The 17,844-nt window shown below is 41.5% G+C and overlaps 1 protein-coding gene across 4 annotated transcripts in view; it reads right to left on the reverse strand.

The window, feature by feature from the left end:
• LOC105496420 (serine/threonine kinase 4) overlaps positions 1 to 17,844 on the reverse strand; it is a 114,107-nt gene that overhangs the window by 95,165 nt on the left and 1,098 nt on the right. For 2 of the 4 annotated variants that reach the window (XM_011766822.3, XM_024797487.2), the window contains exons 1-2: positions 12,279 to 12,389; positions 6,073 to 6,153 (exon numbers count right to left, since the gene is read on the reverse strand). In XM_011766822.3, coding sequence (XP_011765124.1) covers positions 6,073 to 6,153; positions 12,279 to 12,313 — 116 coding nt within the window. In that variant the 5' untranslated portion in view covers positions 12,314 to 12,389. Of the gene's footprint in view, positions 1 to 4,828; positions 6,048 to 6,072; positions 6,154 to 12,278; positions 12,390 to 17,844 lie in introns of those variants that run through there. The other 2 variants (XM_011766826.2, XM_011766825.3) reach the window with 2 other exon arrangements.

Raw genomic sequence — 17,844 nt, forward strand, 5'->3', positions numbered from 1 at the left:
TGTATTATTATGGGATGGTAATATAGTAGCTGCCATGCACTTCACGCCTGCTATCTGCTAGAGACAGTATACCATCTCAATTCATTCTTATAAAAAATGAAGATGAGATGATTATCCCTATTTTACAGGTAAATGTAAAAAGGTTCAAAGGAGTCTATGATTTGCCCAAAGTCACATAAGTTTTCAGTCCAGGATTTGAAACCAGTTGTGCTTTCAGTCCAGTATTTGGACCCAGGTGTGTCTGAAAACAAAGCTTACATTCTTTCCACATCTATACTGGGGTACGATATGGAAGTGGCAGTCTTTGTTTTATTACATTCACTCTAGTACCACAAGATCTTTCTGTCCTTGCTCCTCTTACTTACAATAATACTTAAAATATTATGGAAACCAATTAAAATCTAAGCCTGTTTAATGTTAGTATCAAGTAAACACAGCACACACACTCTTTGCTTCCTACTCCATCTTCCCTTAACAGCTCAATATCAAAATAAAGTTTATGTATCTAGTCAATTTGGAGGCTACAAGGCCAATAGATTTTGAAAGTAAAGATGATGGATTTGAGTCCTACCAACACTACATTTAGCTATCATTCACAAACACCTTGTTAACTTTGCCGTACCTGAATTTTCTCATTTGTAAAATGACAATAATACAAACTACCTTACAAGATGTGATAGTATCTCATTTGTGATGGTCAAATGAGATACCATTATCATTTTATACAGATAACATTTTCATTGGAATCCTGGGCAGCTGTCAGTGAAATAATACTGAGTAAACTGTCTTTCATATTTCCCAACACACCTGTATCTTCACACTGTCTTGGTGAAAAAAAAAAAAAATTAAAATAACAGTGCCACCTACTATGTCAAAGTAGAATACTCTAACTGCCAAATAGATGCTCATGAACTGTTTCAATGTGAAAGTAACATAAAACTTTTTAAGTCTATGCAGAGCACATAAAAAAATTTCCATTCCATTAGAAGCTTTCATACTTGCAAAACTAGCATAATTGTCCTTAAATATGACACCAAATAATTTTTGCCAGAGACAGCCAACTGTTGAGCATGTGTGAACGACTCAACCACTGTCCCTTCTTCCTTGCTAAAATAACCTAATTTGTTACAGTGATGTGCTTGATCCCAGGAGATATACCATGGTAGTCCAAGCCACTCACAGAATTCCTATTCCCTTCTGCCAGTGACTGAACTAGTGGCAAACATGTCACCCAGTTCTGGCCACTGAAACTTGAAGAAAATTCTGCTGAAGGGTTTCTGGGAAAGACTTTCTTCCCTGGTAGGAAACAAGCACACAAGAAGGCCCAATTTCCACCTGCCACTTCCCTTCTTACTTTGGTTACTGCAATGTGAGGGATGATGCTTAAAACTAATGTAGCCATTTGAGACTATGAGAAATACCCAGATGTCAAACCATTGTCAAGCCAATTAACCGCTTCTCGAATCTCACACTCACAGATGTATTATTTAGTTCTTAACGTCTTTATTGCTTAGCCACTGTTTGTTGGGTATTGTTACTTCCATCCAAAGGCATTCTTGATAAATTAGCTCCTGTATGTCTGAAACTGTATTTATTTCACCTGCACTCTAGAATGATAGTTTGGTTGGATACCAGATTGACAACAGCTTTCCCACAGCACTGTTGTTGCAGTGTTCCAACATCAATTGTGGCTGAGAAGTCTGCTTCCATCAGATTATCATTTTCCATGGGTAATCTCCCCATAGCTTTTAAGGTTTCCTTTGTCCTTAACAGTCTACTATTGTTCTGTAATATAACTAGGAGTTGATCTGGCACTTCATAAGCTTCTTCAATCTGAGGGCTCGTGTCTTTCCTCAAGAGCGAAAAATTCTCAGCATTATTCTTTTATTACTTCCTCTATCACTTCTAGAATCTTCTTCTAGAATTCCTACCGAAACTGTATCAGACCTCCTCAATCTATGTTGTCTTCCTGGTTTCCAACACTGTATTTCTCCGTTCTGCATGTTGTGATGAGTCTCATTTCTATCTTTCAATTCACAAATTCTCCTTTCAGTTTGTCTAGTTTACTGTTTATTCAATTTATTGGGCTTTTAAAACTTCAATTGTTGCAGTTTTCATTGTCCAGATTCCCAACTTTTTATCTGCCTTTGGGCAAATGTGTTAATAATCATGTTAATAATCTGATGCTCTTTAAAAATGTTATCTCCTCCTTGATCTTTTTGAAAATTGTAATCATAATAAATCCTTTTTGAGATTGCTCCATTATTTCTTTTTCTTCAGTGTGAATTCTCCCATTCTGCTGATTATGTCATGGCAGATTTCCTTGCATGGATTTCATTTTATCTTGAATGATTTTCCTCTATACCACACTCACTGTCAGATGATTTCATGGTTTTATCAGTACAGTCGTCTGGGATATACAACTTAAACCAGGTCTTACACTCAGAGTTTGGGGTTTTTGCCCTTCAAGATACCATACTTAAATACAATCCAGGCTCAGTTCCTATTATCGAACCAGTACATCTACTTTTTCCCCAGGCCACAGGCAAATGACACTTTCTGGTGGTAGTCAGGCAAATTTATTTCAGCTTTAGTTCATAGATGAAGAGCCGAGTTCCAGCCCCCATCTTCATGCAGGAAGCTCAAATGCAATCTCCTGACAAGGATAAGGCATGCTTTAGTCTCCACTGATTATTTAGATTTCTTTCCTATCCCTTGTCCATAGCTGTCTATATATCTTTATATTTAAAATAACTTTCACTCATTATTCTTATGTATTAGAACGAAAGTTCTCTGCATACACTCACTCAGTAATCTTGACCAGAATACTCTCCATACCTCCCTATGCATCCTGATAGCAAGGAAAACTCTGATAGCTCATATGAAATTAAGATTCCGATTCCATATACTGCATTTACAGTAATCTGAAGGGGGGGAGGGGTTAGAAGATTTCAGCAATCATACTCACAAGCAAGTCCCTTAAAACTTGATTCCCTACAACAAAATGAGATGATTCAATGAATTACAACTGACAGCAGAGAATGGAGAAGTAGCTGTTTTACATAAGCCATCCAAGGCAAGGATCTATGTAGAAAAATGGAAATACTACAGTATCTGAGGCCAAATTAACCAGGTACAAGTCTTAACGATAGCACTCATTTTTTATGAAACCATGGGCAAGATGCTTTTGTTATCATTCTAGGATAAAAACTTAAATGAGTCAATGTCTACAACTTTAATCAGAAGAAAAAAGGTGCTAGGCTCCACTTGAAAACACTTCCCAAGTGCTCTCCACTCATCCTGGTCTGGAGCTTTGGCTCTACTCTGCCGCAGATCCATATGACCCTCATAACACAGAATGACTGCAGCTTCCAGAATCCAACAGATTTTTTAGCCAGAGCTCACTTCACAAGATACAAGTCAGTGAGGATTCACAAACCATTCATTCTCCAGAACAATTTAAGAATAGCATTGGCCAGGTGCCAATCACATCTGTAATTCCAGCACTTTGGGAGGCTGAGGCGGGCAGATCACGAGATCAGGAAATCAAGACCATCCTGGCCAACAGGGTGAAACCCCGTCTCTACTAAAATACAAAAAATTAGCCGGGTGTGGTGGCGTGTGCCTGTAGTCCCAGCTACTCAGGAGGCTGAGGCAGGGAAATTGCTTGAATCTGGGAGGCAGAGGTTGCAGTGAGCCAAGATTGTGACATTGCACTCCAGCCTGGTGACAGAGCAAGACTTCATCTCAAAAAACAACAACAACAACAACAACAAAAAGCATTGCATCACATGTTTGGAAAAAAAGTACAGTGAAGGTCTTCCTTCAAAATATTCCTAGTTAAATGAGGCTTTCTTAGGTTCATTCAGTCAGAATAACAGAAATCCAAGAAATACCAGAAATCTGTTGTTATTTAGAAGAACAATAAGGTGATAGTATAGGAAGAAAGATCTGAAGCTTTGTTTTCTCCCTGGTGATATCTTCATAGGGAAATTTCCACATTCCTTGCAGAAGACATCCACAGATCTAAAATGCAATTTGTCCAGGTGCAATGGCTCACGTCTGTAATCCTAGCATTTTGGGAGGCTGAGGCAGGAGGATCACTTAAGATCAAGAGTTCGAGACCAGCCTGGGCAACATATTGAGACCCCATCTCTACAAAAATAAATAAATAAACAAATAAATAAAATACAATTTAAAAAATCATAATTAGCTTATTTTTGTTTACATTATATTCCTGATATATTCTCTGTCTATAGTCTTCCTTTAACATTCCACAAACTCAAACAGCTCAAACAGAGCTACCTATAAGAACACCTAAAAATACTTTAAGACTTGACATGATGAGATCTCAAAAATGCTTCAGTTGATACATTTAAAATAGAATAGCAATAGTTGCCACTTACTGAACATTTATTATTGTGACAAGCACTATACTTTACCCTAATTACCTCAGGTAATAACATAACTCTATGAATCGATATATTATTATCCCAACTTTACAGATGAGGATGGTGAGCCTCCAAAATAGTAAGCAATTTGCTCAAGCCCACTTGTCTATTATGACCAATAAACAGTAGAGCAAGGATTTTAACCCAGGTCTGCCTCACATTATAGTAATAAGAGCAAATTGCATTAGAAATGAGAGAAATAAGTTAGTTGCAGAGTCAATTATGCCTATCAGTTTTGACCTTATTTTAAGTATAACTTATGAGCATTGTTAGATTAAAGGTCATGGCCTCGCTGCCTTAGGGAAAACAGCAAGGATGGGAAGCTGAAGCTGAAAATGGCAGGCAACAGATGTAGAGGGACTGTCATTTCCCCATACCTTTAATGATGCCAGTCAACTGGCAGTCTTCAGATTCATCTTGGACTTGTCTTTTCACAGCACAGCTGGTGTGTCATCTTTTACTTCCCTTCTCTGCTTGATTTCTTGCTGGATTCCAAAGAGTATTTTTCCAACTTACAAAAAGACGATGACTAATGTTTTTTACAAGGAGGTAAATCATGAAAAACCATTTCATGTAATCCAGGATTGGGTTTAACGTTGTAAATCTGTCTCCTAACATAAAAAATACTAAACCCAAAAAATAATCTAATGACATAAAGGAAATGATTTTAAAGAGCATACAGTCTTCAGTCGGTAGTTGTTTTTACAAGTATGTCAGGTCTTCCCTTGAACCAGAAATACTCCCAAGGGATTAAAAATACAGAGACGCACACGCATAACCTGTCTCTGAAAGACACACAAGAAGCCGCTACCCTCGGAGATTCTGGGTGGCTGAGAGACAGAGAGAGGTAGGAGGCAGTTTTGTTTTTTTTTTAATTGTATGCATTTTAATATTTTTTTAAATTTTGAATCATATGATTGTATCACCTAATCAAAAATCAACAAGAAAAACTTAAGAAATTATGTCCTTAACATTTTAATTTCCTGGTCATTACAGAGGAAGGAATAAATACACAGGACTGGATTAAAAGGATATATGAAAGTATAAAAATTATGTAAACTTTATTGTATCATGAAAGTCAATGATGGTCACTGCACATTACTAATACCGTTTCATCAGCATTTTATAAACGCATTAACAAATCTGTGTTTCAAGAAATCCACTGGCTCCCAACCCAGGATTGTGGATCTCCTAAGTAGTTGCAAAGGTGGTGATAGTGCTTGATTTACTATATTTCACAAAGGTGCAAATATTAAAATACTAAATTCCATTGATTTTCATTGAAACAGTTATTGCAAACCAATCAGAAATTATGAACAGCAAATTTTAAAATTTCTTATAGAATTATAATCTAATTAGTGCTATCTGTTCAGTAGATAAAATCATACAAACCACAGATTCTACAAAAGAGAAAACAATAGATATTCGTCGTGTTAAAAAGACCAGGAATCACTAAATCTGTCTATAATAGTGATTGGAGTAAACCGAAGAACATCACAAGTTGTAAATTTACCTTCCAACCCACCTAGAGCAATGCTGAAAGGTTCATATCCTTCTGCTTCTTCTGAAGCAGGAAAATGACTGGGACCCAATGGCCTACCCACAGTTTATTTACACTCACCCTTCTCCAAGTTTCTCTAAGACATCAAATACTTCTTCTGGTTGTTTGGTTAAACTATCTTCATCCAACTTTTTCAGCTGCCTGTGAATGAAGAAATATAAACACAAAATACATTTTATTTGCTAGCAACTAGAACATAAAATACATCATTTATTTTATAATTAGCATCCCAGGAACTTCTCTATACAGTATTTACTAGTTAAGATTTTTTTAAGAAACAGGGTATCACTGTTGTCCAGCCTGGGGTGCAGTGGTGCATAGCTCACCGTAACCACAAATTCCTGGGCTCAAGCAATCCTCCTGCCTCAGCCTCCCAAGTAGCTGGGACTACAGGCTCCTGCCACTACGCCTGGCTAATTTTTTTTCTTTTTTGGAGAAATGGAGTCTCACTATTATGCCTACACTGGTCTCAAACTCCTGGAGTCAAGCAATTTTCTCACCTCAGCCTCCCAAACCACTAGGATTATAGGCATGAACCATCCCATCTGGCCTATGGAAAGATGACACTTGTTCTGGGTCACTCTGATAAGCAAGCACATGGAGGGATGCCAAGAGTCAATCTTCAGTTCAAGTTGTATAAGAATTTTCTAACAATTGCCAGGCGCAGTGGCTCACGCCTGTAATCCCAGCACTTTGGGAGGCCAAGGCGGGTAGATCACCTGAGGTCAAGAGTTCGAGACCAGCCTGACCAACATGGAGAAACCCTGTCTCTATTAAAAATACAAAATTAGCCAGGTGTGGTGGCTCATGCCTGTAATCCCAGCTAGTTGGGAGGCAGAGGCAGAAGAATCACTTGAACCCAGGAGATGGAGGTTGCGGTGAGTCAAGATCGCATCATTGCACTCCAGCCTGGGCAGTAAGAGTGAAACTCCATCTCAAAAAAAAAAAAAAAAAGTTGTGTAAGAATTTTATAATAATAAAAATTGTCCTGCATAATGGTTTGGACTGCCTTAAGAGGTCCCTAGGTCCCCTTTGCTGGAAAATGTAAATAGAAAACAAACTGTCATGTGGGCCAGGCATGGTGGCTCACTCCTGTAATCCCAGCTCTTTGGGAGGCCAAGGAAGGCAGACCACTTGAGGTCAGGAGTTCAAGACCAGCCTGGCCAATATGGTGAAACCCTGTCTCTACTAAAAATATAAAAATTAGCCGGGCATGGTGACACACGCCTATAATCCCAGCCACTCAGAACGCTGAGGCATAAGAATCGCTTGAACCTGGGAGGTAGAGGTTGCAGTGAGCCAAGATTGCGCCACTACACTCCAGCCTGGGTGAAAGAGAGAGACGGTCTCAAAAAAAATTGTCATGTGGCTGAAATGCTGTAGATTCAAGCATTCGATGTATCCTTCAAAATCTATTTAAATCTTGAGATTTCATGAATTAAAATTATATAATTATCTCTTCAGAAAAGGTGTTTAATGTAAGGTAATTATGAATTGAAACATAACTATGAACTGGACTACAGACTAAGGAAGACATAGGAAACCTTTGCTCTTCCATTAGCAAGTTTTTTGTAAGTTTGTCAAAACACATAAATTCTATAGGTATCACAGAAACAGAAAGTGCAAAGTGTACGTTTAGACATGATCAAAAGTGAAAAATCACTAGGCAGCTGAGAGTTTCAGATAGACTCACAAAGACCTTCCCATGAGTAGACACATACCTTTGACTAGTTCCAAAATTCAAAGGTACTTGGCTGCTCACAATTTCCAGATAATTCAGATTCCTCTGACTATGCTAGACAATCATAACACACACGTGAGGTTGTAAATTAACACTTCTTTAAAACTCTGAGATCTCTAAAAATTACTAATGAGCTTAAAGAAGGAACTTGCCAAGGAATATGTATGTGTGTGTGTGTGTAGTCTACACAATGGCTTCCTGAAACTACAAAGAACAACAAAGAATAGAGAGCTGAGGAAATGGTGAAATATGGAAGTAGTCACACTGGAGACTTCTTTGTAGAAAAAAAAAAGGTTTAGACTAGCTGGATAATATCAGTTATTACAAGAAAAGACTTAAATACACATACATACACACACACACACACAAAAATGTGTACCTTCCTAAATAAAACAGATTAAAATCAGAAGACAAAAAATAAAACAAACCAACAAAAACCCTGACCACATCAAGTGTATCTACCAATAAACACTGATCTCAAAAGGACAATCTTACAGAAGTTTATGAATATCAAGGACTATGTACTAGAAAAATGGAGAACTGCTCCAAGTCAAAACTGCCTTAACTTAGTATCAACAAAACAAAATGATCACAGTGACCTTTGAAAACCAAAAGGTCCTAAAAATCAGATACCAATGACATCACAAAAACGCCTACCTTCAAAATGAAAAGGGATGAAGTGAAACTCCTCTTAAACTTCAGAACTGAAACTTCTATAAACTCAAGTCAGAACGAACATCTCATATGCCAGGGTTTTTCTGGTAAAGTCCTGACTTGTGATTGTATAAACATTGGACAATACCTCATTTCTCAAGTATAATCAAAGTTGTATAAACAGCTTATACAAAGGAAGATCAAATATGTTTCTTTGAAGTGTTGACTCTCTGTGGTTTACAAAATGCAAAAGTCACTATTGCAACTACTTCAGGGACCACAGCATAACAAAGGAAATTGACACTGCCTTGAGAGAGACAGCTGCAAGCTTCTGATAATACTTTGACAGACAAACTTTATAGGACTGCTCAGATACTTCTTTGAAACAACCTACGTGGTTTTTTGTTTGTTTTTGATCTGGGGCTATTAAAAACAACTTGAACTTAAGGCACTATTAACCAAGAAGTGGTCAAAATATATTTGCAAAATAGATTCACAAATGTAATGACGGGAATCACGAATTTCATCAGCAATCTTTGTGAATTATCACAATAAAACAGAATTTCACCTAAAAAGTATTACTGAATTATCAACATTTCTATAAAAAATATTTTGATAAGTGATTCATAATAATATTTTATACCAGGATTCTTCACAGAACACTATTACCAAAACAGCCTAACTCTAATGCGGTTCTCTTATCTGGGACTTCCCCAGGTTCCCGACAGTTTCAGCACTTGCTCATAAATGAACAAGCCTGGTCAACAGAGCATCCATGGACCAAATACTAGTGGATGCTTCTCTCCTAAGTCAGATGGCCATGTGGATGGCCAGCATCCTAGGAATGCACTCTACACCTTCCACTATATCATTTTTTTAAATTATTAACTCTTATATGAGACACCAATCTGTCATCACTCACTTAATCACACACACACAAATGTCAAACTCATGAACACAAAGGGCATTTCCTGCACTGGGGTTGTTGGCAACACATGCCATCTGAATTTCTGAAAAGACACTTGTATCTTTCCAAACACAAATAATGGTGTCTATGAAGTAGTCACTTACAGGTTTGACTAATTCTCAAAGCTTTCTCCCATTTCAGAACTCCCATAAAGTTCATTTTATGTATAACTATTTCTTTTTCCACACAGAGTTTGATAAGGATTACAACAAATATACATGATAAATGGACAAAATTTTTAATAATAAAACTGTGTCCCCAGCTTACCCCAATTCATATGTTGAAGTCCTAACACCCACCATCTCAGAATGTGACTGTATTTGGAGACAAGGTTTTTAAAGAAGTAATTAAGATAAAATGAGGTCATATGGGCATGACTTAATCCAATATGACTGGTGTCCTCATAAGAGGAGATTAGGACACAGACAGGTATAGAGGGAAGAACATGGAGACACAGGGAGATGGCTATCTACGAGCCAAGCAAAGGCCTCAAAAGAAACAACTCTGACAATGCCTTGATTTCAGATCTCTAGCCTTCAGAACGGTGAGAAAACAAATTTATGTTGTCTAAACCACCCACTCCATATACTTTGTCATGTCCTAATAAACTGATGTAAATGATAATAAAATTGATCTGCTTCAAATTAGGCAGTCTACTAGTTACAATGAGCAGGTAATCACCAGCCACTTAAGAACCCCGACTTGCAATGCTCTTCTCTTGTACTTCATATAAATTTTTTAAAATCCAAAAGGTACAGGAATGAGCATGCCAAGAAACTTTAATCCTCTGCCCAAGATTATGTAACACAAGGCAAAGAGAGAAACAAAACTCAGATTCCTAATCCTCTTTTCAATTAAATCAAGGCCTCAGAGAAAGAAACCAAGAAGAACGAACGAACGTAGTTCAGAAAGAAACATAACTAGTGTGCATTTATATTTGGATCACTGTGGTACTATAGCAAATATCTGCTAACATACACAGAGACCTGTGAAACACGGGTACTTTCAGAGAGGCATCAGAGTGAGGCAGTTAAGAGCATGGCCGGGTGCGGTGGCTCACGCCTGTAACCCCAGCACTTTGGGAGGCCGAGGTGGGTGGATCACAAGGTCAGAAGATCAAGACCATCCCGGCTAACACGGTGAAACCCTGTCTCTACTAAAAATACAGAAAACTAGCCAGGCGTGGTGGCACGCACCTGTGGTCCCAGTTACTCAGGAGGCTGAGGCAGGAAAATCGCTTGAACCTCAGAAGGCGGAGACAGCAGTGAGCCGAGATTGCGCCACTGCACTCCACACTGGGTGACAGAGTGAGACTCCGTCTCAAAAAAAAAAAAAAAAAATGGACTTTGGACCAGACCCCACGGATATTAAAATCCTAGCTCTGCCTCTTGCTATGACTTCTCCCAGCAAATCACTACTCTGTCTGTATCTCAGTTTTATCATCTGTAAAACAGACATATAGGGATATCTACCACCCAGGATTGTTGTGAGGTTCAAATGAGTCAATAAACTGAACCATATGATATGAAGTTACCGTTTCTATGGTTCAAAGATGGTCAAATATCAGCAATTTCATATGCTTCAGCAGGAGACATGGAAAGCACTTAGAACAGTGCCTGGCACCCGCTAAGTGCAATATGAGTGTAATAATCATTACAATTACAGTCTCAGCACACTACACTAGGGTGAATCCAAAGCCCATCCCAACCACCTATTTGCCTTCTGCAATGTTTGTGCACCTCAAACACCCCCAAGCTCAAACAATCCCTAAGAGTGCTGTCCAGGCAGTCAATCCCTTCTATTCACCTCTTGGTTGCCCTGCACTTCCACACCCTGAACACTTCCTTCTTTAGAGCTCATTCTGCTGCAGGAAGTCAGACGTCTCTGTAAAATAGAAGTAACCACACTGCACCTCAGAGAAGCATGACTTCTTCGGTCTCTAGTCCCTACTTTTCTCCAGATGTGGCAGACTGGCAAAAGACCCGGGATGTCCACAAGGGAAATTCAGGAGATGAGATTTTCTAGGATCAGCCACCATTCTGATCTTGACCTAAAGCAATTCCAGGTACCACTAGGATCTGGTACTGATATTCACAAAACAACTGAGGCCTGAAAAGGGCACAGTCTGGCAGGGTTCAGTGACTCGGAGTAAAGAAGGAAACACGTTTCCCAACAGCTCTGGACCTCGGTCTCCCCATCTCGAAAATATCCTCTTATATCCTTACCTACCTCCCAATGTCAGGTTCTGAAGAGCTGAGGAGGATGTGAAGACCATTAGGAAGACACTCTGAACATCAGTAATAAAAGATGCCATCCTACAGTGGGGACACCACCAACAGCATCCTCTGAAATGCTACTCTCCACCATCCCCTCCCTTGCTAGACCCTCAACCTTTCTTCGCATGCCTTCAGCCTTAGGCGCAAAGCTTTTCCGCTCCACAGATCCCCACCACCGCACCCCTCAAGTGGGACTTGGGACCCTTGAAAGTCCACCCGGCCTTCCTCTTGGCCAGGTCTCGATCCACCCACTTAAAGAGATCCCTCACAAATTCTCACCCTGCTTCAGCATTCGCCCCTACCTCCGTGAGTTTCTGCTTGGAGAGCGTTCCCCCGAGTGGCCCAGCCTCAGCAGGTACTCTCCCTAACTTGTCCCCACGTTCCTCAGCAGAGTCTCCCCACGGCGAGTGCTCCCTGTAACCGGTCCCAAGTCTAACTCCCTTAGCAGATGCTCCCCTCAGCCGGACCCTCACCCACCAGACGTCCCCCCAACCCCCTCACTCAGCAGGTGCCCCATCAGCTGGGTTGCTTCGCTCCGGGGACTCCCACACAGGTGTCTCCCCTTAGTCAGTTCCCGCCTTTTCTTGCCCTGCCCCCATGCCCGTCCTCTTAGCCAGTGGCCCCTCACCGGCGCGGCGGGTTCCTCAGCTGTACCGTCTCCATGGCGCTGCCGGCAGCCGCCCAGACCCGCTCACTGCTCCATCCTCCCCGCGGACCTCCCTGAGCCCGCCCCGCAAACCCTCCCACACTTCCGCTTTCCGCCCCTACCGGAAACGGAGCGCGGCGCGGGAGCGGGGCGGAGCCACGGCCCTGATCACGTGGTTCGGGCGTGAGTCGTGTGGCGCGGTGAAGCGCGAACCCGGAACCGCCAAGTGGTGAAGGCGCGTCAAGGCAGTGCCCGCTAGTCTCTAGGGTGTCAGCGGGGCTGTCCCCCTGCGATACTGGAGCTCACAAAATACTCGGTCCTCAGGCCGAGAACGCACCTCTAGCTGGGTCCTGGGCCCCATTTCACAAACTGAGATGCGTAAAGCGCCTCCTTTAGAAGAACTGACGATTCTTAGCAAACGAAGTTTTGCATGATTTTGGTGAGGCTGCGCTGCCCCAGGAACGCCTGGAGGTATTTGTGGTTTTCTGCCCTTTACCTGGTTGAATTCTGGTTCCAGCGGGTACGCTGCACAGTTTCTCCTAGGATGTTACAAAGCATCAACGCGCAAATTGCCCCACTGTCTTTCTTAAAGGCCTCTCCTTTATGTCAGTTTGCAGACATAAAAATAAGCAACATTAATTAAGCGTTTGCCATGTACTTGTCTTCATAGATTATTTAATCCCCCATGTCAAGCCTATAAATTCATTCCCATTTTTATTTAATGATTTAACACACTGCCTACACGTTTTCAGTGCTTTACCTCATTTAATACTCCTAACAACCTAGACGGTATTATTATTCCTATTTCATAAGGCCAGAGAGGTGAAGTATCTAGCCCAAGGTCACATAGCTTAGAGTATAGGTTTGGGGATTTAAATCCAGGTTGGTCTGATCTCAGGGCCTGCACCAGCAAACTGGACAGCCATGGATGTGTAACCTCTTGTTGGGCCTGAGAGACAGACCTTTCTCTCCACTCAGCTCCTGCTTCAGCTATTGTACTTCCAAATGCCTCTACCGTCAGTGAGTATTAGGAAAATGGCAGATTCTACCCAGCTGACCCATGGGGGAAAGTTATAGGAGAAAACTTAACCAGAGCAATCTCTCGCTGTTTTTAATTGCCTTGCTTTTCCCAAGGATATGCCATCTACAGAACATAACACCTGAGCACCTACCTTTCAGGGCCACCCAGGTATGGCATCCCATGCACCCAAAACGGGATAAAGGAGCCATTCCCTGACATAGAAGGAAAACATTTACTGAGAAGCTACTGTGTGCCAGACACAATCTTGGACTTTCACTTAATCCTCAAAACAGCCCTATGAAGAAGTAGCTACCGTTAATAGATAAGAAAGCTGAGACCCACGGTTTCCACAGCTAAGGAGAGCAAAGGTTTTAACCCAGGACTGTCTTGACTCCACAACAGCAAAATTGTTGTTTTGTTTTTGGTGTTTTGTAGAAATAGGATCTCCCTATTATTACCCAGGCTGGTCTCAAACTCCTGGGCTCCAGCAGTCCTCCCACCTCAGCCTCCCAAAGTGCTGGGATTACAGGCTTGAGCCACCGCGCCCGGCCTGATGGCCCCGTTTTTCCACAGAATGTTCCCAGTGAAAATTACTGAAATGATGGGAATGTTCTAAATATGTGCTGTACGAAATAGTAACCATTAGCCACATATGGCTACTGAGCACTTTAAATGTGGCTAGCATAACTGAAAGGCCAAATTTTTATTTAAGTTTAAATTTAAATTTAAATAGCAAACTGTGGCCAATCATAATAATAGCTTAAGAGAGAAATGGTGAGCAGGGTTACTGGGAGAGGTATTTTCCTATAAGCTCTGGATATACAGTTGACCTATGAAAAAACAAGGGTTGAACTGCATGGGTCCACTAACACAACCCTTGTTTGTTGTTTTTTATTTTTTCAATAAATACAGTCAGCCCTCTCTATCAGAAGGTTCCACATCCACAGTGAAACATGGTTGGAAAATACAGTATAGGATGTGAAACTTGTGTATAGGGTGGGCTGACTTTTCATTTCCAGGGGTTCTGCAGGGTCAACTACAGTACATGAATATACTCAGATTTTAGTATCCTAATAGATCCTGGAACCAATACCTGGTGGAAACTGGGGGATGATTGCAGAACAGTATTCAAGGGACTAGGCGTGATGGCTTGCACCTGTAATCCCAGCACTTTTGGAGGCCAAGGCAGAAGGATTGCTTGAACCCAGGAGTTCAAGACCAGCCTGGGCAACATGGTGAAACCCCTTTCCTACAAAAACCTTAGCCAGGCATGGCATATTGTGTAATGCCATTTGCGTGACCCACATGGTCACCCTGGACCCCATGGATCAGGCCCTGCCCGATGCCACCACCACCACTTCTCTGCCAGGCCCCCAGTGTGATACAAGTTGCATGATGCTCTTTGCTGTAGTGCCTTTTAATGGCATAGCTTTGGCAGGTTTGGAGATATTCAGAATAGGCAAATCTATAGAGCCTGTGGTGGATTCGTGGTTGTCTAAGGCCCTGGGGGAAAGGAGCATAGGTGAATTGGAGGGGACGATTAAAAGGTGTGAGATTTCATTTTGGGGTGATGAAAATGTTCTAAAATTGGTTGTGGTAATGGTTATACAACTCTGAATATACTAAAAGGCATTGAATTGTACACTTTCAATGGGTGAACATATGTGAGTTATATCTCAATAAAGCTATTTTACAAAAAAAAGACACCTCTTCCCAGAAGACTTCTCTGTTCCCTTGTCCCTCCCCTGACCCTCTCATCTGTCCCTCCTTCAAATTATTTCAGTACTGTTTTTATCAGTCCTGGCATTTATAGGAAGCATTGCAGGAAGGGATTTCCAGGTATTGACTGCTGTCTAAGAAACCACCCCAAAGTTTATAGACATAGAACAACAGTCTTTTTCTCTTCTCAGAAATCTACAATTTGAGCATGGCTCAGCAGGAAGGCTCATCTCTGCTTATGGTGTCAATCAGGATCAGCCATGTCCAAAAGGCATCTCACACAGCTGACAGGTTGGTGCTAGCTGTTGGCTGGAAGCTCACTGGGTCTGAAGGCTGGGGGCATCTCCACTTTTCTTGAACTTCGTCACAAAATAAAGCCTGAGTTCTAAAGCATGTTCCCAAGGGAGAGCCAAGTGGATGCTGTAGTGCCTTTTAGTGGAAGATACTTAATGTCATTACCACAGTGGAGGGGAGCCACAAAGGTCCACCCAGTTTCAAGGAGAAGAGACGTAGACTCCATCTCCTCATAAGGCAGTGGCAAGGGTCTGGAAGAGCTTGGGGAACCAGAAATATTATTGGAGCCATTTTTGGAAAATAAAATTTGCCACAGCTACACTTATCCGATAAACCACTCAGGAAATATTCAGCTGCAAGCAAGTTAAAACATCTAAATGTTGGCTTAAAGCACCATGGCATTTACTGTTTGTTTTGGGACAGAGTCTTGCCATGTTGCCCAGGATGGAGTGCAGCAGCATGATCTGGGCACACTGCAACTTCACCTCCTAGATTCAAGCAATTCTCCTGCCTCAGCCTCCTGAGTAGCTGGGATTACAGGTGCGTGCCACCATGCCCAGCTAATGTCTGTATTTTTAGTAGAGACAAAGTTTCACCATGTTGGCCAGGCTGGTCTCAAACTCCTGACTTCAAGTGATGCACCTGCCTCAGCCTCCCAAAGAGCTGGGATTACAGGTGTGAGCCACCACACCTTGCCTTTATTGTTTATTAATAAGTCAATAAGTCAGCAGTTGATTCAGTGACTCAGCAACATCTATTTCATTTTTCCCCTCCCATCCTACTCAGCATGTTGGCTTTTTCATACTTGTGTTTATTGCCTCATAGTTGCAAAATGGCTGCCATACCTCCACGTATCATATCCTTAACCCAGCACTACCAAAGCCAAAAGACAGCAAGAACAGCTACTTGACCCAGTACCTCTCTCTTATAGGGAGGGAAAGCTTTCCAATAAACATCCAACAGACTCTTTTTTTTTTTTTTTTTTTTTTTTTTTTTTTTTTGAGACGGAGTGTTGCTCTGTCGCCCAGGCTGGAGTGCAGTGGTGCTCACTGCAACCTCTGCCTCCCGGATTCAAGCCATTCTACTGCCTAAGCCTCCTGAGTAGCTGCGACTACAGGTATGTGCCACCATGCCCAGCTAATTTTTTCTATTTTTAGTAGAGACAGGGTTTCACTGTGTTAGCCAGGATGGTCTCTATCTCCTGACCTCATGATCCACCTGCCTCGGCCTCCCAAAGTGCTGGGACTACAGATGTGAGCCACCGCGCCCGGCCTCAGACTCCCTTTTATCTCATTGCCCAGATCAGCGTCACATATGCATCCCTTAATGAATCACTGGCAAGAGAAAATGACATTTTTCTGATTGGCTTAGAGCAATCCCGATTCACTTCCCCAGCCTGGGAGAGTCTCAGGCAAAATTCAGACTCCTGGAAGCAAAGATGGAAGTCATTGAATAGCCAGCCAGCAGCATGGGCCTCATCTGGTTTTCCCACCACAGTCAGTGTTCATCCTTGGTGGGGGCAAGGGGCAAGGGGAAGCATTTCAGATGGAACATCCACCCAGCCCTCAGAAAGCTTATAGTCTGATGGAGTTAAGTGTATGCAGATCATTATAACTGAATTCCTGAAGGTAGAGACTGGATCTTTATCAGTGACTTTTATTGAATGCCAGACCCTATCAGGGTCTTGGATAAACAAAAATAAAGCGGACCCAATTCCTACCATTAAAGACCTCACAGTGTTTAAGGAAAACTACAAACTGGCAATCGAAGGGTGACAAATGCAAAGTTAGGAATAAAGCTAGAGACCAACAGGGAGCAAAGGGAGCATAGTAGGGGTGGGGAGGAGGCTGGAATCAGGAAAGGCTTTCAGACAAGATGATGTTTGAATGGAATGTTATAAGTTAATTCAGGATTAGGCAGGAGAAAAAGTATTTAGAAAAAAAAATCCAGGAGAAGGCGATAACAAGCAAAGGCTAGGAAGCAAGAACTTAGTATGTGTAGATAGCAATGCGGGGGGGACATAGAGACCTCAGATGAGGCTGGAGATAAATTGAAATCACCGTCCGTGAAAGATCTTCATCCACTCTGAAAGTTGATCATACGAATTGGGTCATTCTTGTCATATCCAACTAAGACAGAATGAAAAGCCAGGGGAACAAATACTCAGGGCATATAACATTGCTCCAAAAAAGTAATTTTTTGCAAGCCTGGCTGCTAAAACTGCCTGCTGTAACCTAAAACCAGTTTTACCTAATAGCTACTGAAACAGCCTGCTACAATTCTGAGTTTTATCCACTGCTATCACTTACCAATCAAAGCTTGCCAGCCCCCAAGAAGCTGATAAACCCCCACTTTACTAGTGCCAGTAAACTTCCTTGAAGAGCAATATGTAACATTTCTGTTTTATAAAATCTCCAAACCTCTTTGTTCTTCTGACGTACCAAAAGACAACCCGGTCTGTGTGTAAGCCCTGAATTGCAATTCTTGATTCTCAAATAAAATATTTAAACTTTA

Source organism: Macaca nemestrina, chromosome 15 (assembly GCF_043159975.1).
Source record: "Macaca nemestrina isolate mMacNem1 chromosome 15, mMacNem.hap1, whole genome shotgun sequence".
NCBI classification, from domain to species: domain Eukaryota; kingdom Metazoa; phylum Chordata; class Mammalia; order Primates; family Cercopithecidae; genus Macaca; species Macaca nemestrina.